Source organism: Zootoca vivipara, chromosome 3 (genome assembly GCF_963506605.1).
Source record: "Zootoca vivipara chromosome 3, rZooViv1.1, whole genome shotgun sequence".
Taxonomy (NCBI): domain Eukaryota; kingdom Metazoa; phylum Chordata; class Lepidosauria; order Squamata; family Lacertidae; genus Zootoca; species Zootoca vivipara.
Window position 1 is genome coordinate 49,619,730 of NC_083278.1, and position 21,696 is coordinate 49,641,425.

General features: G+C 38.1%; 1 protein-coding gene across 1 annotated transcript in view; it reads left to right on the forward strand.

The window, feature by feature from the left end:
- SLC16A10 (solute carrier family 16 member 10) overlaps nucleotides 1-20,251 on the forward strand; it is a 40,852-nt gene extending 20,601 nt beyond the window's left edge. Inside the window, exons 3-6 of the mRNA XM_035109080.2 lie at nucleotides 1,058-1,490; nucleotides 11,706-11,849; nucleotides 14,434-14,662; nucleotides 14,955-20,251. Of these exons, the coding sequence (XP_034964971.1) occupies nucleotides 1,058-1,490; nucleotides 11,706-11,849; nucleotides 14,434-14,662; nucleotides 14,955-15,190 (1,042 nt within the window). The 3' untranslated portion in view covers nucleotides 15,191-20,251. The remainder of the gene's footprint in view (nucleotides 1-1,057; nucleotides 1,491-11,705; nucleotides 11,850-14,433; nucleotides 14,663-14,954) is intronic.
- The last annotated feature ends 1,445 nt before the right edge of the window (nucleotides 20,252-21,696 follow it).

Below are 21,696 nucleotides of genomic sequence, written 5' to 3' on the forward strand. Positions count from 1 at the left end.
ATGATGTTTATAATAGTACATTAATCTTGATAGAACACACACATTGGATCCAGAGAACTGTGCAACTAGTTCTGTGTACATAAGGGAGCTTGAATTAGTTTTTGTTTTTAAAATGGCAATTCCCCTATACATGCCACATGAACTGAGGGTAAATTATTTTTTAAATGTTAATTTCCAACAGCGGAGGGACTATTCAAAGCAATCTGTGAAAGCACTTGAGAATTGCATGAGGGGGGTGTCATTGGAAGCAAAAAAAAAAAAAGTTTTTAAACAATCCAGTCTTCATGCCCAAGTTCTTGTGTGCACCTAAAGTTGTGCATTAGTCACATCTGTATTTTTTGGCATAAGTAATTTTTTTCCCCACTTCCAGGTACTTAGTAAAGAGTTCAACAGCTGCAGATGAAGTTTTTAATAAATTTCTCTCATAATCTGTTTGCTCTTCAAGGAGAAGATAAGATGTGGGTAGCTTGCTTTTCAGAAATGAAGCATACAAAATTGTGATTTCAATACATATTGTTCAGAGAGAACTCTTCCAGTTTTCCATTACGTGTATTAAATGTAAGGAGAAAAGTCCATGAACACAGTTTCTGTTTTAGATTAACCATAGCTTGTCTTGTTGTTCAAGCTTGTACAAACTTGTGCTTATTCTTAACTATGGTTTGCTGGATCACAACCTAACCCATAAACCTGCAAATCAAATGAAGTCACATTTTAAAACCTTCCTCCACATTCTGCCACCATGAGATGACGTGGGCCTTAGTAGTGTCCCAGTTGCAGAACTCCAACTCAAAGGAGGTTAAACTAATACCTGTTGTCTTTTAGGCAGAAGTTAAAATGCTATTATTCTGCCAGGTTCTTAGTATATATTAATCTTCCTAACTGTCATTTTACTTCAACTCTTATTGCTATCTTGTTTTTATGTGCATTTAGTGTTTACTGTTTTAAACAAGCTTGGGATCCCTTCTTAAGGACAGAAGGTAGCATAAAGTGTTTTTATAAGGAAAAAATAAAAGAAATGTGCAGAACATAACCATTATGTTTTTTTGTTTTATTGTAGCTCACTTGGACCTCTATACTTCACTTATGGAATCTTATTTGGCTGTGGTTGCTCATTTGCCTATCAGCCATCCCTGGTCATTTTGGGGCATTATTTCAAGAAGCGTCTGGGACTGGTGAATGGCATTGTCACTGCTGGCAGCAGCTTGTTTACTGTAACACTGCCTTTTCTTTTAACTGTACTGATTGACTCAGCTGGCTTACACAACACTTTCCGGATCCTGTGCATTTTTATATTCGTTCTCTTCCTGGCTGGTTTTACTTACAAACCCCTCATTCCTAGTGCCAAAGAAAATGGGGAAAAGAGCAAGTCCACATTTCCTCCTGCAAAAAATATTTTTAATTTTTCTATTTTCAAAATTAAGAGTTATTTAATCTGGGCTATTGGGATCCCAGCTGCCTTATTTGGATACTTCATTCCTTATGTGCACCTAGTAAGTAAACTTATTTCTCTCTCTCATATATATAGATATATAGATATATATTATTCTAAGGGAATATAAGAAATAGATACATTTTCAGTCCAAATGTAGAAGATCCTAGGAACAAATATTTAAATCCTATATAATCTTGAACAGGAATATGTAAATATAAACTGCAGTTGGGAAGTGTTAAGATCTAATCACAAATCTATGTATGATTAAAACAAAATTTTCTGATATAGAAGACCTGGTTATTTTAACTTAGTAGTTCTTTGTCTGGCTCTTAGCAGAATCTATTATAATTGAGTACATTCTGTCATGCATCCTGTTATTTTTAGCCAAACAATTGTTTTTTTCAAGGCTTTGTGAAACTTTTAGATAAATCATAGAGCAATTTCCAGAGGGGCAGCTGTGTTAGTCTTTTGCAGTTTATATATTTAGCTCTAGGCTCTACAATAGGCATCCCCAAACTGCGGCCCTCCAGATGTTTTGGCCTACAACTCCCATCATCCCTAGCTAAGAGGACCAGTGGTCAGGGATGATGAGAATTGTAGTCCAAAACATCTGGAGGGCCGAAGTTTGGGGATGCCTGCTCTACAACTTGCAGAAGTTATGAGCCTTCTCTTTAGCAAATATTTTTTTATTTAAAAGGCTATGCATCTTCTTCATTTTATACATGTTTTATTAAAGTTGAACATTTTTATATTTATTTAATAAGCCAAGTGATACACAGTTACTTTGCATCTGTATGAAACCCCTTTGTACAAGTCATGATTAAGTAAAGAAGTCTTTTATTAATAATAGTTTCCTGTTTCATCTGAATTAGGGAACAATGGTTATCGGCTTTGGAACAAGGTGCCTGTGTGAGAGAAATTCCCATTAAATTCAGTGAAGTGTGCTCAGTTAGGTGGGTTTAGAATTGCAGGCTAAATCCGGAGGATAACTCCAATATTTGGGCAGGAAGGATGGATCTGCTCTCGTGTGTCTAGTCCTTGGCACAAAGGCTATAAGACAAATAAGTCAAATATATATAAATATATACATAATATTCCTGTGCATAGCTGTCAACTTTCGGATTTGAAAATAAGGGATCAGCAGCCTCACCTGTCCTGGGGACAGTACGATATATCTAACAATCCAGGATAGCAGCGGGAAACGGCGCTGGAATAAGGGAATTTCCAGCAAAAAAAGGGAAGGTTGACAGCTGTGGCTTGGAATAAGGGAGTTTCCTGCAAGAAAGGGAGGGTTGACTGCTATGTTCCTATGTCAATATTTAAAATATTAACTCTGATTTCATTTGAAAATCACTTTTTGTAAAATCTCAGCAAGAAATATAAATAGTTTTTCTGGAATTTGTTATATTTGAAGAGTTTACAATCCCCCAAAAGCACATTTAAAATATTTTCTGTCCCTTCCTTTGTTTCTGGTAATTACTGGGAGAATGCATCCCCTTGTTGCTCGGTATTATGATTGCCAATATTGTGGTACTTAATCTATTGGAGAAGCATGTGAAGCCTATGGGGTAAAGTTTTTTGTGTGTATGTAAAATCTAGGACAGATAGTGAGAGAATTTACGGTATATTCTTGCTCTTCTGCATCACAACAGAACTGGCAGCATGTAGATACATCTACAACTCAATGTGTTACCTCAGTTCTACTGCATTTCCCCTTCTCTCTCTTACCCCATTTTCCATCTCTCCTCCCATTTTTTCATCTATTCTGTCTGGTTTATTTCTTACTAATAACTGGCTGCTTGTTCTAGTAGCCTGCTCCCTTTCCCTATTCCAACCATTGGGTGTTCTAACATGGGAAATGAAGGTGTGTTGGGACAAGTTGTTTCCTATTAATTGAATTTTAAAAAAAATCTTAGGAAGCAGTGACAAAACCAACATGAGGAGCAGGAGACCCAAACTCATTTCTTAATGGACAGAGCAGATTGCAGTGTGTTTTTCAGACTCCATCCCATTGGCAGAAGGAAGCATGCATGTACAGGTGTTCTGTACATAGAAAAAAAAACCCAAGCAGAAGTCTACTTCAGATTTTACTGCAGTGTAATGTGATATTTTGAATATTTGGTTACATTGATGCTCAAATAACTTACAATGTCTTTGTTTCCTCCTTTGCAAATTTATGTCCTTGGTTTTGACGAGACTTATGCAATGTCTTGTAAACTGGATAAATCATTTGAGCTGGCAGCTGTGGCTTCTTCAGAAAACACACTTGCTCATTTTTGAAGTATTGAAATTGTTCGTGGTAGGGATCTCTGTTCCTGAATAAGTGCAACTTCAATTTTGTGAATGTCATAGGTTTGCATCTAGCGTTTGATATAAAGGGTGCTAGATAAACCTAAGGGGAACTCTTGGTTTCAGTGTTTGTCCTACCTTCTGTATATCTCAGATATTTCCTGCATGGCCTTTTTTTTGTAAATGGGTATGCTTTGGGTATTGATGAAGACTTTTTATATATCCATGTATCTTTTCTAAAATTAAATTCATACTAGGAAATAGAAATGAGGTCAGCCTGCTCATGAGGTGCATTGAAGGCCTAACTCAGGCAAGAAACAGTAGTTCCAAATAGATTGCCTTGTGCCCTAACTACTGATGATTGGTGGCATCAGGGGAAGCAGCTCCAGGATGCTGCAAGGCAAGTGCAGTGTATGTAGACACCCTGTGACTGTGCCATGACATCACTATATTGCCATCATCCCTGACCACTGGTCCTGTTAGCTAGGGATGATGGGAATTGTAGTCCCAAACATCTGGAGGGCTGGAGTTTGCCTATGCCTGCTCCAGAGCAATGACTAGGAAGCCTGCTCACAATGGACATCTGGTATCAATTTGGAGCTGCAAGACAACCTGATAATAGAGCAGAGGTAGCTAGCTTGTTCAGCTAGGGCTGTGAATAAGGCTACTCCATTGAAAAACACCAGTAGCATTATGTAGTCCAATTTAATGATGAAAACTCATACCTGAAACATTGCTAATGCTGCTTGTCCAACCCCATCTTAACCTTTAGTGTCTGGATTCTCAACACTCTCAACATGTTCTCATTAATGAACTATTAACCCCCCCCCCCAAAAGAAACTCCTGCAGACTAAATTCCTGAAGTTCAACTTTAGATTGCTTGGAAAAGATTATAAAACAATTTACCTGCCTTTGGATTTACCTCTGCTGTGTCTACCCCTGCCCAATGCCTAAGTTTAAAATTGGAGGACTTTAGCAACTTTGGTATGTGCTTTAGAGGGCTGCTGGAGAACAGAACCAGAGATAAGTAGAGAACCCCTGCCCCTGTAAACACACATACCTTCCAATTGCCAGAGAGGCCCTTTGGATCCAGCCTTAAATAATACTTGGCAATATCTTTTTTTAAAAAGGAAGAATGATTTTGTGGATATTTTACCCAAAATGTAGAGCACCATGTGACAAACTTACTGTGATCTGCAAAAAGAGTGTCTAGGGCACAACCCAGTCTGGGCAAGCATAGGTTCCAAATTCTGTATGAATTTATAAATTAACTCCTAATTTACTTTTACTGAGTTAAGCATTTACTTGGCGTTTTACATAATTGTCTTGATAACAACTAGCTGCTTTAAAACAGTATTTTCTACGCCTGTATAAAAAATAAGTTCTATCTATCTATCTTCCTCTTGTGTCCTTTCCCCCTCTTTCTCTCTTTCTGTTTCTTCTTCATCCATGCCACCTTCTACACATTTTTTCCTATCCAAAGTCAATATGGTACCTGTGTATTACAGTGCCATCTTGATTTTCAGCTGGACATTTTCTAAGGCACCAGATCTTCAGTGCCTCCTGTGTGCTGTACTTGCTTTTCTAATCTTTACATTTATCTTCCTTCAGATCTCAACTTCTGCTGCAATTTGACTGCCCAGGTTAGTGATCCCTCCCCCCCTTTAATACTGCATTTCTTACTATGCATTTCTTATCTCTTCTTTGCACTTGTCAATATTGACCTGGCAGTCTAGCCCCTTTACTTCCATCTGAAAGTGATACATTACTGTATAGAATAGATGTTCATTTTAAAAAAGTCAGGAAACCATTTTTCCCTCCACAGAACAGTACTCTGTCTAACAGTGCTCTGCCTTGTTTGCACCAGGCCAAACTGGTGATTGTTCATCATAATTATCAGTGACTACTTATCGGTACTATTTTTGTTAGCATATTAGAAATATTATTCTCTTGAAACTTCTATAAAATATTGGAAGAGGGAAAGGGCAGAAGAACAAAAGGAATGTGAGGCATGAATGTTAAATGCAACGAGGCAGTAGACATATAAAATGCTGGCTGACATCAAATATTACTTTCCATGATGGATCATTTTAATTCCTTGTTCCAGGGATTTAGAGCAATAATAATAATAATAATATTTATTTCCATCAGCCACTAACCATAGCAATAAAATAAAATAAAATGTAATGTACTGAAGATAGAGGTAAAAACGTAACTATACAAAATACATTCTGGAAGTTTACATCAATAATCAAATAATAGATCTTATTCGAATTGCCCCTGGCTAATTTTTTTGCAGTTTTTGCTGTCACCTGATTATCTTGATCTGCTAGAAGAAAGGACACAGTAGCAATGGTTGAGGGACCTGGTATGAATAGTAGTAGAGGGGTAATAACCTCATTCCTCAAATCTTTATAAAGAATACAAGTTAGAAACACATGAGCTACTGATTCAATACTGCCATCTCCACATGTACATAACTGTTTTTCCGGCGGAATTTTTTGAAATCAACCCTCAAGTACAGCTGAAGAGAGTATATTTAATCTTGCGTAAGTGAAAGCGCATCTGTATTTTGGAATTGTCAAATTTTGCAAATAGGGTGCCAACGTGTCAAAATGATTAGGTGGGGAATAATCATACCATTGACAAAATTTCTTTATCATGGCCAAGTTATTCTGTCACTCAATATCATGTAGGCACCGTCTAATTAAATTATTTGCTTTACTGAAACTCAGTGTTAATAACTGCTGTGGTGATAAACCAGAAAAGTAAAGGTTTTAGTCCAAGCGCTCTTATGACAATCTTGCGATACTAAGGATAGTAGACCGGTGGGGTTTAAATTCAGCTGAAGCCAATAACTGAATGTCCTACACCAAATTTGTAATTCAACAGAGGGGAAATTAGCCTCCAAGCGCAATGAAGCATTTGGAACACAGGATGGAACAGGAGAAAAAATGCCTTAAGAACTTAGATTGAACAGCTTCTGTAGATACAAGGTGAGCGCCTGTCCAAAGCTGAGCTCCATATAAATAACTGTGCTAGAAGTTTAGCTTTAAACACTTTTAAGTGCTGATGGTATGTGATTGCCACCTTTTGTATGGAAAAAGCATGTCAGAATTTTGGCACTTTTGAGACACTTTTTTATTTGCATATTTCTGATGTGCTCCCCATGACCCTGAAAAATAAGGCTGAGGTATTTAAAGACTTTAACTTGTTCAATTAACTGATTATCCATATACTCTAAACTTGTGGCCTAGAGCAAGTTACAGCAAATTAATCCAAACAGGTTAGGGATTTAATTTTACATCACAATCCTATGCATGTATGCTCAGAATTATGCCCCACTGAGTTCAGTAGGACTTACTGCAAGTTAACTGTGTATGTGATCACAGCCTGAATCCCCCATGGCCATACCCAGTTCATCATCCATTGTATTACTTTCCACATGAATCTATGTTATAATAAAATGACTCATTCTCTTGAGGAGTAGGAGCTTGAGGCTGTGATCTTTAATGTGAATCCACATGTAGCATGTATGTAAGCTTAATGACAGTGCAGTGAGCTTCACAAATGCAATTAAGTTTCTGAGCCTTTTCCACCCAGAATCTATGCTACCGTATTGACCCGAATATAAGCCACACCTGAATATATGCTGCACTTTTACAATTGGAGGGGGGGGGAAATGAAAAAATACTCGAATATAAACCGCTCCATTCCTCGCTGCTCCTGGCTGCATACTAGGCTGGGGGGCGGGGCGGAGGGGAGCCGCACTGTGTTGCCAGCGGCCTTTCCCCTTCCTTGCTCTCTCCCTTCCCAGCCTTGGGGGAGAGATGGGGGGGACTATGCACGGGGATGGCTTCGCTTTGCCGCACTCCTGGCCCTGTTTGCCCCATGCTCCTGGCTGCATACTGTAAGGTTGCAAATATAAGCTGCACTTTAACTTTTCACGGTCGGAATTTGGGGGGAAAGTGAGGCTTATATTCAGGCCAATATGGTATTACTTAAGTCACTCCTGAAATTGGGAGTACTTTGGGTACTTATCCTGAGTCTCATACAGCATGTAGAATTGTGTTGGAGGAAAAAGCAAGTAACCTAGTATACACACACACATTTATTGGTCCTTTGCACTAATTATGGCATTACATAACAAAAGAGGCTCATTAATAAACATAAAAGCAGCACTATTTTAATGTGACATCAAAGCTATTGAGGTCAGCCTTGGAGGAGAAGAAGTGTAAAATAGTTAATGATGTTAACCTTAGGGTTATTGAAAAGGCTGAGTACACACACTTCCAATACTGGTAAGAATACAGTATCTTCCACCACAGATGAGGACAGCAGGCTAGCACAGGGGGTACAGGGCAGGCCATGCCACATGGCACTCACAGCTCTGTCCCCTCCCACACCTCAGCATCTCCCACCTGAGGCAGCTTTATCACTCAGCCTGGGATTAGCAGCTGGAAAACAGAAATAGAGCAGTGTGTCATCTACATATTTATGATTCTTCCATCTAAAGCTCTAGAGCAGGCATCCCCAAGCTTCGGCCTTACAGATGTTTTGGACTACAGTTCCCATCTTCCCCGACCACTGGTCCTGTTAGCTAGAGATCATGGGAGTTGTAGGCCAAAACATCTGGAGGGCCACAGTTTGGGGATGCCTGCTCTAGATTATTTCTCCCTGTGTTTTAATGTAAGTTAAACAGCATATGTGACATTGTAGAATCTTGAGACACCTGAAAGGCTAAGGGGTAGAACAAAAGTCCCTCAGCATGTTTAATTAAATGTAGTATTTATAACCACAGCAGTTTTATTTGTGGCTATTAGTACACAATTTTATTATACTCTTGAACTCCCCAGAAATATAAGCTATGAGTAGGGGCATGAAGAGTATGTTTTCCTAAAGTTAATGTACTTGATAGTCTTGAGTTCAGCATTCAAAAGTAGCTACTTTTGAATGGAACAGAAATGGGCAAGTTGACATTTACCTGGTGTTTGATATTACAGTATATATATAAAATCCACATTATTTTCTCATTAAACAGCATCATAAAGAACATTAGAAACTGTCTTATACTGAGTCAGTTCATCTATCTTGGTATTGTTTACCCCAGGTATAGGGAATTTGTGGCATTTCAGATGTTGGATTATACATCCTATCATCCATTGGCCATGCTGGCAGGACCCGATGGGAATTGGGAGTCCAACAATATATAGAGGGCCAGAGGTTTCTTATTTCTGGCAGTAGCTCATCTATTTTAGACAGAAATTTTCCCCAATCCAACCTGGGACATTAGCATGCAAAGCATATAGTCAGGGCTGGATTAACACCTTTAGAGGCCCTAAGCACTTAAAAGATTTTGGTGCATCACAAAATATAAACAATAATAATAATAAAAATTATTTTTTGAAATGAAATGAAACCTACAGTAAGATGAAAAATAATGTTTATTTTTGTATATTTGTATAAATAATGTTTTGTTGTTCAGCTGTGCCATATGGTCCCTGGTAATTTTGGCAAAACTCTCTGGTGTCCTCTATTTCCTACCATTGATAAGGGAACAGTATTAATTGTGTTAGTTTTCACTCTCTAAATGACTGAGCATATACTGGTACTTCTAGAAGAGTAAATAAGTGGAGTTATAATTGCTGCAAATTATCACCAGTGGTGACTGGAAGTGAGAGACTGGAACACGCCAGCTAATAGTATAAAGTCAGTATCATTTAAGATGTATAGAGGACTGTTACCTTTATAAATGAATCATTTGCATGATAACAGTTAAAACAAATAGTGTCTTTAGTGCATTCCTGGCAGATGTTAACAGTAGTGGTAAATCACTGACTTTAGAGTACTGTCAAAAACCATTGTACATACAAAACCACAATGATCCAAGTTTGGGTAGTTAATAGAATATAACAAAGCTTCTCCCTGACTACTGTGTGTAGTCTTAAGTGGGTCTTAGCAGCAGTAGTAGTAGTAGTAGTAGTAGTAGTAATACTGTGATGTTTTCTTCTATTGGTTGTGGGGTGACTCTGGTACAAGATTTATGATATGGGTGAAGTTAAGTCTTTTTGAAGTGTCATTTGCTTCCTTTTGGAATTTTAAAGCATATTCCAGGATCAGTTAGCCTTACTAGTACCCTTTCTTTGCTCTGGAGTGAGTGTACTAGGTAACAAACTCATTTTTCCTTGAGAGTTCCTCCAGATGTTGCTGAACTACAACTCCCATAATCTCTGGCTACTGACCATGCTTGTTGGGGCTGATGGAAATTGTAGTTCAACAACATCTGGAGGGTCAAAGGTTCCTCACATCTGATTTACTTAATCCCTCTTCCAAGTACTTTAGAGTGATATATATAGCTCTCCCCCTTATTCTTCCTTTCAACAATTCTGTGAGAGGCAATGAACAATTTGCTTGATAGCCAAACATAGATCTAGACACAGGATTGTAACCTAAGCCATAAATTCTTAAACTGTTTTAGTTTAGCATTTCTGACCACACTTTCTTGGAAGAAACTCCTACTAAAATAAATTGAGTGCACTTCCAAGTAGAGAAGTTTATTATCATTATGCAAAAGAGTGAAGGAAACAGCACATCTGAAGATAACTGAGGCTTGTCAGCACTGGCTATGCTTAAGCTGCAGCTATGTGCTCTGTACCTTGCACCAGATAATTTATTTTATAAATACCGGTAGCAGTGGTGCAGGAAGACACTAATTCTCTGGAACTTTAATTCTCTAATAAAGGCAGTTTTCCTTGTGGAAAAAGAGGGGAAATAACATGCTTTCATTTAATGGGTTTAGTACCAAAACCAGTAAATAAAAAGGTCTAGTATTCCAGTAAATAAAAAGGTCTAAACAAATACTGTAGTTTTTACACATCTCTTCATTAGGAGTTCTGCTTTATAATGCCATTATAAAATAAAGTGTGTTCCATACTTCACAAACTTAGTAGAATCAGAAGATTTAGGCTTTTGCATTCAGTTCTTTCTTTCTTTCTTTCTTTCTTTCTTTCTTTCTTTCTTTCTTTCTTTCTTTCTTTCTTTCTTTCTTTCCTTCTTTCTTTCTTTCTTTCTTTCTTTACAACTGTCTAAGGAAATTACATTTTTTACTTTAAAATCTAGTTCATATCTGTGCAATGCTTCTTGATCAATCTATAAATGGGTTTCAGAAATTGGTTTTGTGGGTGTGGTAATGAGAGTGTGGTTGTATTGTTCTGTTGGTTTTAAATATGCTGTAACTCATCTGAACTCTTCATAAGCTAATGGTCATACATTCTGTATTATCCTTCCATCTTTAATATTTTTTCCTTCAGCAACATATCTTTCTTTATTTCTTAAACCATTTCTCATTGTGTGAAATAATAGTATCTAGTCACTTCCTCCCCCTTATTTTTTCCCCTTGATAACACTTGGGATATCTTCGATCTTTATTTTCTACATATTTTTCTTTGTACACATTTATAGTTCTTCTAGTTCTTTGTCTTTGGGTGGGATCTGATTAATTCATACTCAGAGTAGACCCTTTGAAACTAACTTTCCCCACAATGAATTTTTATTGATTTTCCAGTAATTATCATAACACAGCATAACAACTTTAAATTATCCAGTATTACAGTCTATGAGTCTTCATATGCCATCATATTCCCAACTATCAGCTCTGATAGTACTTATTGCCTGTAAACTGGCAGACCTCATATTTTGCCAGTTTACAGATAATGATCCACAGTTACATGTGGCTTGATGGAGGGCAGTCTAGAAATATAACAGCAGACCACAACTTCCTCAGTTTCCAGTTGTCTGTATTTGGACTTTCTGTTATGAGGGTGTTGTTTTTTTTTGTCATGTTAATCTATTTCAGAAGTAACCAATTGACCTTTCAGGCAACTTTAAAAATATGACTTACAGCATCATGAAGAAAAATCCGTTTTATGATTAGGAAAGGCAGATTTTCTTGTTGAATTAATGCCATCTTTTTGTTTCTGAACAGTTGCACCATGTGAAGCAACGTATTGGTGATCATGTTCCAGATGAGGCACTTCTGCTTTGCCTTGGCATTACTTCAGGAGTTGGTCGATTGATCTTTGGCAGAATTGCAGACTATATTCCAGGTGCAAGAAAGGTTTATCTACAGGTACACCAAATACATAACAACCCTGATAAGATTAGAAATTGTAATTGTTTTTAGATTGCAGCTGATACAATGTACAATGAAATATTTATATTGTACTTTGTAATTTTGTTTTGTGATTTATTTTTATCTTATGTATTTTATATACATTACACCACCAGTTAATATTTTATATTAAGTGGCTTATAAATATATATATTGGAATAAATAATATATTACAAGAAGATCAAGGTCACTATTGTGGCCCATTGATGGTAAGGTAAAGGACCCCTGGACGGTTAAGTCCAGTCATCTGTCTCCATTACCACTGCCCTGTGTTAGAGAACGGTAATATGTTCATCATCAGCCATATATGTTAATTCCTGCAAACTGACAGTGTCAGTGTCACACATGTATTTATTTTTAATACAACACATAGTGTTCATCTAAATTCTAAGTCAGTTCACAATTACATTAAAGCACAGGAAAACAATAAAATACAATAATCAGAATAAAAGCAGACCATAAAACCTAGAGCAAAACTAAAATAAGGTGCTGTGTGAACATACACACTACGGTATATATGATTGTGGTTCTTCAAGGAACCACACTGGTGATGAATCATATTGCTATCTGCTTGCAATCTGGACAATTAAGCATTTTTCAAACATGGTTATAATTGGCACAAAACAAATGGGCATCACTTAATGCTAGGTGCTAAATGTGTGACTTGGACCCATGTAGTCAGGACCAACCAGCTATGATCTGGTGCAGGACATGCTGAGGTCTGCCTTTGTGAAAAATCTTATCAGACAGGAAGCCTGTTGGATCAGAGGGAGACTAACAGTATGGAACAATAGTTTCTCTTGAAGTTTGGCTCCCACAGAGAACTTAAATCAAAATGCAAAGAAGGATATCTTTATGTTTAAGACTCAGCGGGGCTACTTGCTAGAGATGGTATCCAAGTAAATCCTTTTGTTCTGTCTATCAGGGTCTGAGTAAATATTTCCTCACCTGTGTGATTAGGAAGGGGTGCATATGAGTGAGTCACAGGACTTTGCAGATATCAGGAAGGGAAGCTAACTACATTCTTCTTTGAAGTTTCAATGTTAGGAAATGGCAAGTCTGAGCAGAGAGAGATTAACTCCACAGTGATTGACTCAGCTTAATAGAAATATTGAAATTCAATATCCTAATCTTAGCACAACACAGAATTTTGAATCCAGTCTTTAAAGCATATATTTGAGAGAAGGTACTATTAAAACAGGGGACATGGGTGGCACTGTGGGTTAAACCACAGAGCCTAGGGCTTGCCGATCAGAAGGTCGGCGGTTGGAATCCCCGCGACAGGGTGAGCTCCCGTTGCTCTGTCCCAGCTCCTGCCAACCTAGCAGTTCAAAAGCACGTCAAAGTGCAAGTAGATAAATAGGTAAGGTAAACGGCATTTCCGAGCACTGCTCTGGTTCGCCAGAAGCGGCTTTGTCATGCTGCCCACATGACCTGGAAGCTGTATGCCGGCTCCCTCAGCCAATAAAGCGAGATGAGCGCCGCAACCCCAGAGTCAGTCATGACTGGACCTAATGGCCAGGGGTCCCTTTACCTTACTATTAAAACAAATTGAATTGGCCAGTAAGTTGTTAGTGATTTAAAAATTGCACGTGCAACCTTTCACCATATGTGGCCTGACAGATAGCAAGCTTGCAAGATTATACCATGGATTGAATGTTGAAATTGGTCTGGCGTGTGTGAGTTCAGTGTGATGATGATGATAATCCTTCCATGCTTTGTGAATGCTGTTACAGTAAACATGCACTATATCTAGTCCCCAGCAGAGTGAAGTAAGTTCTAGAGAGGATTGCCTTGATACAGGGTTGTTGTTATGCTCAGTTTCACTGTTGTTCTTTTCCCTTATTAAATAAGACTTATTTAAAAACATTTTCTCTAGTACTAGAGATGAGAAGTACACAACTGGCAAAAAATAATTCTCCTCACTCCAAAAGTTTATAAAGTGGCAGGTCACTGCTGCAGATGACAGGTGTTTCCTTGTTGCTGATTGCTACTTTTTCTGGTTTATTCGTAAAGAACTACATAGACATTGCCACACTTGTGGTAGTGTGAAACACAATAAAAATATTTATGACATAACAAAATTAAACTTTTAACTAGGTGGTGTACATATTGGGAAGAGTTTCAGAAAATGTTCAGTAGGTGCCCATGGCATGCAAATAGCCTCTCTAAATGGTGGGGGAAATGCAATATCCTTGCAATTATTTTGTTCTAAGAAATTATTTATTTAAAATATTTTTTATCACCTTCAAATGCAAAATCATCCAAGGCAGTTTACAAAATGAAATGAAAATTATTACATAAAACAATTATTATAAATTATAGAAATTACAATTAACTCAGACCATTCCAAATGAAAATGAATGGAAAATAAATGGACGTGCTCCCTTTATTGTAAGGTTTCAAAAACCTTTCCCTGAATAAATGCAGTTTTAATTGTTTAACCACAACAAAATCTGAAATGGCTTCATAATATTTAGTACCCTGAAACCTGCCCCTTTATTCTGATTTTACAATTACGTTTTCCTTTACCAATGTGTAGGTGATTTCATTTTTCTTCATTGGCCTGATGTCTATGATGATTCCATTATGCGACTCCTTTGGAAGTCTTATTGCTGTCTGCCTCTTCATGGGTCTTTTTGATGGCTGCTTCATTAGCATTATGGCACCAATTGCCTTTGAGCTAGTTGGTGCACAGTATGTTTCTCAGGCAATTGGATTCCTCTTGGGCTTCATGTCTGTTCCAATGATAGTTGGTCCACCTGTTGCAGGTAGGCAGAATTTTTTTGTTTCTAATCTGTTTAGGAAGCATGTGAAAGTGCTGGTAGTAATTGCTTCCAAAGTGTAGAATGGTGTGTTTTCCTTTTGCTTTGTTTGTATAATTATGTAACTTTCTCAAGAGATTTCAGATCAGTATTGTTTTTTCCATTAACAATGTTGCTTCTATTACCATACTGAAGTTGAGGGCTGCTACGGTATATTAAACAACATGGCATGCGTTGTATTCAGGTCTGTTACTTTGTCACAGAATACTGAATACTGTACCATTTTCTTTTTCCTCAGGAATACTTAAAGATCACCTAGGTACTTACGATGTAGCATTCTACCTAGCAGGAGTTCCCCCAATGATCGGAGGAGCTGTATTGTGTTTCATCCCATGGGTGCATGAAAAGAAGAAACCCAAAGAACAAGCTAGCCCTATGGATGGGAAAACTATGGAGAAAATGCTGGAAATCAAAAGCACCTCAGTGCCAGACTCATATGAAAAACCCAGAAAAGAATCAGAGTCCGTTATTTAATGGTTGATATTTTTCCTACCAGATTGAATTTATTTTTATAAGAACTAGGTTAGCTTTCTGTTTATGAATTGAATGTACCATATGATTGTACTTCAAAAGCAAAGGCACAATGAGAACTATCAAAGTACTAAGGTTAAAACAAAATGGTTAATAGCTAAAAATGCCTTTCACCCATTTTTAGGTGGTCTCAAAACACACTTCCACATACTACATGGAGCTTTTTGTCATCAGAATACATGCTAGTGAGGGCATGTGTCAGGAGAATTTAAAACAAACACATATGACTGCATTTCTGGAACTCAAGAAATGTTCCCCTTCTACTAACTAATCCTTTCAGAATGCATCCAGCAACTTCATGATTCACCTAATGGTGGCATGCACCTGGAATTATTAGTAACATGCTAATGTTCTCAAAGCTACTATTTTTAATCTTTAAAAAGATCTGTGGGGTTTGCAATGTGGAGTCACAGCTTTTTTGATCATCTTAAAAACAAATTCTATGCAGATTTTGCCATGCCTAAGACCACTGATTTCAATGGGTTTAAGAATGCCTAATACTGTGTAAGATTGCAGCTTTAGCTTTTAATCCCCAGTAAACCATTGCAGTAAACTATGAAAACGTAGTTTCATAATGCAATAGTGACAATTTAACTTTTGCTTAACTCTGCAGTGGAACCTTCTTCCATTTCTTCATTTATTTGCTTCATGTATTTTAAAGGTGGGTGGCATCATGGTAACCTTATAACTCTTTATTTTTAAAATAATTTAAATTAAACTGCTGAGTTAATGATAAGCTAATTATTTGTGTGTATGTGAAAAACACGGTTCTTACACCACCTTTCTTAATAGGTTACTAGTAATTATAAAATCACATATACTGAATGAAATCTAATGGGTTTTGCTCTGCTGCTGGAAGCCATCCACCAATAGAGTGGGTAGGGGGTCAATTTATTTTATTTATTTATTAAATTTGTAGACTGCCCTATACCCATAAATTTCAGGGCAGTTCACAACATAAAATTACAATATAAAAAACACAAAATACATGATAAAAATATAAACAGAAACAAACCAATAATCCTCCCTTCCACAACATATTTACAGTCTTACCTCGGGTTGCAAACGTGATCCGTGCGGGAGGCACATTCGCAACCTGCAGTGTTCACAGCCTGAAGCGCCACGTCTGCGCATGTGCGTGATGAGATTCGGTGCTTCTGCGCATGATGTCATTTTGTGTTTCTGTGCATGCGCAAGTGCCAAAACCCGGAAGTAACCCGTTCCAGTACTTCTGGGTTCGGCGCGGTCCGCAACCCGAAAACACACAACCTGCAGTCTTCATAACCTGAGGTATGACTGTAAAAGGGTATTGGATGTCATTCAGCCAAAGGCCTGGTTGAAGAGGAATGTTTTCACCTGGTGCCTAAAGGTATATAATGCAGGTGCCAGCTGAAGCTCCCTGGGGAGAGCATTCCACAAATGGGGAGCAGTATATGGCAATTCCTTCTTTGTAATTCAGCACCCAACAATCTTCTCTTGAGGTATCCTCCAGACAGATCTGGCTAGGATGGAGGGGGAAGAAAAATTGCCAGATTTGGGCGAGGGGATTCAGGGGTAGTTGCCAAAAAAAACCCCTACCTCACATTGGATAGGTACATTTCATTAGTGCAGTGACACCCATTGGATTCCATCCTGTATTAGGAAAACAGTGAGGCAACTGTTCTCTATCAGATTTGTGTATTTTCATTATTTAACCCAAAGTGTAGTAATACTGCTTGTGATTTCTTTTGATGGATCAGTTCAAATCAAGGGGCATACTTAATATTTTCACTAACATTCTGGTTTCAGTCCTGCTATGCAACTGAGTCCTTCTGTTGCAGTATCAAGAGATATACAAAGCAACATAGCCCATATATGGAGGCAAGAGATTGCTTCTCTTTGCTACTAACAGCAGGTATGAGAAGAATTATTGAAATTCTTTCAATTATTGAAATTGAAAGAATTAATGAAATCAAGATTGATGGGGAGACCCTTTACTCCTCCAAGTTTCAAACCACAAGCTATACTTTTCTGAATGTCCCAAAAGCATCTGACACCTTGTATTTGCCTTCTGTGGTCTATATACCCGCTTTCTTTCAATATATACACCCCAGTGGGGTAGAAACAGCCTTTGGATCTGAAACAGAGCTTCAGTCTCTAATTGCATGGTCTCTAAAAAACATTCTGCCAAAATAATTTCATTCTCTTTCTAGTTCCTTAAAGATCAGGGCTAAGAATCAGTGTTCCTTGCTCACTATGGGATCATGGAAAAACTATGGAGTAGAAACAATAGCAAACTGCCTTCAACTACTTCTTCCAAGGAGACTTAGAGATTGGATTAGATTCAGTGTCCATGTGAGGTCTTTGGAGGACCTAAGAGGCTTGTAGAAGGTGTATGTGTAGTCTCAGAGGTGGTGTTCTTGATAAAGTGCCTTCATATTTCTTGATAATGTTAAAAACCTACTAAGACTTAACAAGATGTTGCTGCTATTTCTCAGATACTGAGGTATGTACACTGGGAATGAATTTCTCTCTTGAGAGAATCTTTCTTCCAGAAGCAGCAAGAGGGAAGGGAGAACAAGGGGGAAATAGCATAATATTGTGCACATTTAAGTTGGGGGTGGGATGGGCTTCCAAACTAGGCACTGAGTGTGGAATTGTACACTTTATAGAGCACCTGCATGTTGTCATCAAATCGTTATGATCATGTTTTCCTGAAGTGGGTCTATCATTTCTCAAATCACAAAAAAAACCACTTCTTTCATTTCCAAGAGGTGTGGTTTTGACACTTGCAGTTGCATATTGGATGGGTAAATATGTTGCCACACAGCAAATCTTCCCTATTGCCTATCTATTTGGGAACAGTTTGTCTGAAAGTCCACTGATATTCCTTAGCCTTCATGATTTGAAAGAAGAAACCTTTGTAAGTCTCATGAAGCATGCTGGGAGTTGAGAAATCCAAAACTGTATTCAAGTCTCCAGAGATTCCCCCTCCTCCTTCTAATGTCAGTGTGCCTTCCCTGACTATGCAAAGTACAAACAGAATAAGGGAGATTTTTGTGGAGGACAAACGCTCAAAATAAAGTACTGTAGCAAGACGAATGAACTAGCTTGTTCCAGTGTGTCATCTGCACAATTATATAGATATTTACAGCATCTCTATGTCCACACACAAAGATTATTTAAAAGCTGTAACAAAACAAAATTGTTTTGACTAAAAACACATTTTATTCTACAAATAGCATGCAGTGTTTTACTACTGGTATCTAATACATTATCTGTATGTATAACAGAATGCACATGACAATGTTTAAAAATCTATCGTCAATCTGCCAATTTATCACATGTATATGTTTAAAGTGATTGGTACCAGATGAACCGTTTATTCACTGAAGGTTATTTTAAAAGCAACAGAAACCCCAAATCCTTGTAAAGGAACAAGCAACAGTATTTTTTAAAAAATTAATCTGTGCTTGTTCTGTCTCATCTTTACAATATTAACCAAAGTTTTTCTAAAAGCATGGATTTTATTAAATAATTCTCAAGCTTTGCTTTTAACATGTCTAAGGCAGGGACTATTAATGTTAGAAACTGGATAGTTGTGTAATAGGATTGTTGCAATGTAACTTTAAAAATTGCACAACTTGTTCATGCACTTCAGAAGCCCCCCCCCCTTGCCCCTCATGTCTGCTCTACACAATTTTTATGTACAATGCAAAATCTGAAAGTGTGATCATGGAAGTAGAGTGGCACATGACACATCCTACAATAAATGCACACTTTTCTATTTGGTGCAGATAATATTAGAGTATTCATAAATGGAACCAAAATCCTATTGGGCCCATTGCTATTGGTGGAGGGGTGGGAGACATAGCCTTTGAAGTTTTTGTTACTGCTGTGTAACCCATGTGAATGTAAAAAAAAGTTCACCTTTTACTATGTGAACAAAGCTTTCTATCTGAGAAAAAAGTGTTTCTTGCAGCATAAATTAATCCCATGAAAAAGAAGCAATTTTTGAACTAGCATGCTGTTATTTATTCTACAACACACACACACACACACACACACACACACACACACACACACACACACAAGGGAGTGGCTTATCTATGCAAACCCTACACACATTTACTTGGATGTACTGTATCACATTGGACACAATGGGACATGCTTCTGAGTAGCAGGCAGAAAAAGGCCCACCTCACTTCTAATTTACTGTGCTACATCTTCTAAAAGATTCATTTTAATGTGCTGGTATTGCACTCTGCAATAATTAGCTCTTGGATCACTTCTTTGATTTAAAAAGTATACTGTGTGATATGAAAAAGTGTGCAGAATTCTATAAACTTTATAATTGTGCCTTGCTCCATCTCAAGAATGCAGCACTAAAAGTGGTTGAAAATAAAGACGTCATAAATACTAATGGTACAGAATGTACATCCTGTGTAACTAAATGGATACAAGGGAGCATTTGTTACTTGTACTGTACTTGTTTACAAGATAAGGACAGTACCAAGAAAGTAAGAGCATCAGTAACTACGTCTTTTGACATTTTGCCTTATCAGTGAAATGCAATAAACTGACTTGCAAAGTACCCAGTCATAATTCTTTAGAAGAGTAAGATTGATTCTTCACATATTTGTAGTTCTACCTCCTCCACTTATACAATAAACACTCAAGAAGACCTTTTTAGTTATCACACTATCTGAAAACATAAAAATTTACAAGTTTTACTTCTAGCCATATTCCTATTACCAACATTCTAGCTGCTTAAAAGAAAAAAACTGCTTATGTCCGAAGTATCAACTTTATCTCACTTGTTTTCTTAATACTGTAGCTTAGTCCCATGTATATGAGGCTTTTTCTCTTAGCTGTGCTTCTCTGTGCATGTGCCATGCTTAAGGAGTGTGGTGACAGCAAAGGTTTAATAACCCTGTCTCAAATATTAAAAACCCATTGCCAACTATTTAGTTGTATTATATATTTTGTTACCTCCTTGAAAAAACAGGGTAGTGAATTTTCTGCCTTGTCAAAATAAAAACGGGCATCTATACCCAGATAGATGTCCGTTTTCATTTTGACAAGGCAGAAAATTCACCCAGATAAGGGACGCAGGTGGCACTGTGGGTTAAACCACAGAGCCTAGGGCTTGCTGATCCGGCGGTTTGAATCCCTGCGACGGGGTGAGCTTCCGTTGCTCAGTCCTAGCTCCTGCCAACCTAGCAGTTTGAAAGCATGTCAAAGTGCAAGTAGATAAATAGGTACCACTCCAAGAGGGAAGGTAAATGGTGTTTCTGTGCGCTGCTCTGGTTCTCCAGAAGTGGCTTAGTCATGCTCGCCACATGACCTGGAAGCTGAACACAGGCTCCCTTGACCAATAACGGGAGATGAGCGCCACAACCCCAGAGTCGGTCATGACTGGACCTAATGGTCAGGAGTCCCTTTACCTTTATACCCAGATAGTTGATCGGCAGAGGTCACAGTAGGCAGGGTGGAAATTCAAACTACTCAGCCCCACCTCTAGCAAGGTACTATGAACAGGGTTCTCCTAAGCCACTCTCCGCCCCAGCCCCACAGCTATTGAGAAAGTATATACCGGCCTACAGAAACGATAAAATAAAAATACAGTAGATAAAACAGTACATCTAAAGACTCAGATTACAATAAATACATTGTTCCCATCATTTAAAATAGCAAGTCGCCTCTTGAACAGGGTAACACTCAGGACTCCAAATAGGCATGAGTAAATAACTCGAGTTTTTAGGAGATGGAGTATCATGTCGAAATCTCCTTTGGAAGGGTATTCCAGAGGGTTGGGGCTACGACAGAAAAGGCCTGCTTCAGTGAATTTTTGTATAAGGGGAACTTAAAGTGGAAAGACATTTTCTTTCTAACCACTTGAAGACAACCCACACACACGACATTTTCCACACGCAGCAAGATCCTAGTTTTAAAAAGCATCAAGTCCTGTTTTGAGTGGATGGTCACGTCGTTACCCAGCCATAACCATAAAAAATGTTTGGCGTTCTCCATTGCCTTCTCCCCTTCTTAATTTCAAGTTAACATACCCATACTGTACAAGGAATGACCAATTTCTATGTCGAAAGACAGCTTTCACTCCCGTCCCTGTAAAAAGGCAGCGGGGGTGGATGGGTGGAGGCGGGGGACCCCAAAATGCACAATAAATCAGTTTTCCGGCAGCGGAATGGTCCCTTCAGAGTTTAGTCTTTTCCTATCTCTGTCCCCGTCAACATGTTCGTTCCCTTGGCAGCACTTCGGGAATAGCCGTCAAGCCCAGACCTACAAAATACAGTAACGAGCAAGCGGCAGGTAGCGACCTGGCCATTCGTTTTCACGTTTTCACCTGGCGGGAAACCGCTTCCGTAAAGCAGGCAACCTAACTGGGAATCGTTCTGGCATAGCTCAAAAAGCACATTTGAACGACATTAGCCAGTGCGAACACTTGAACG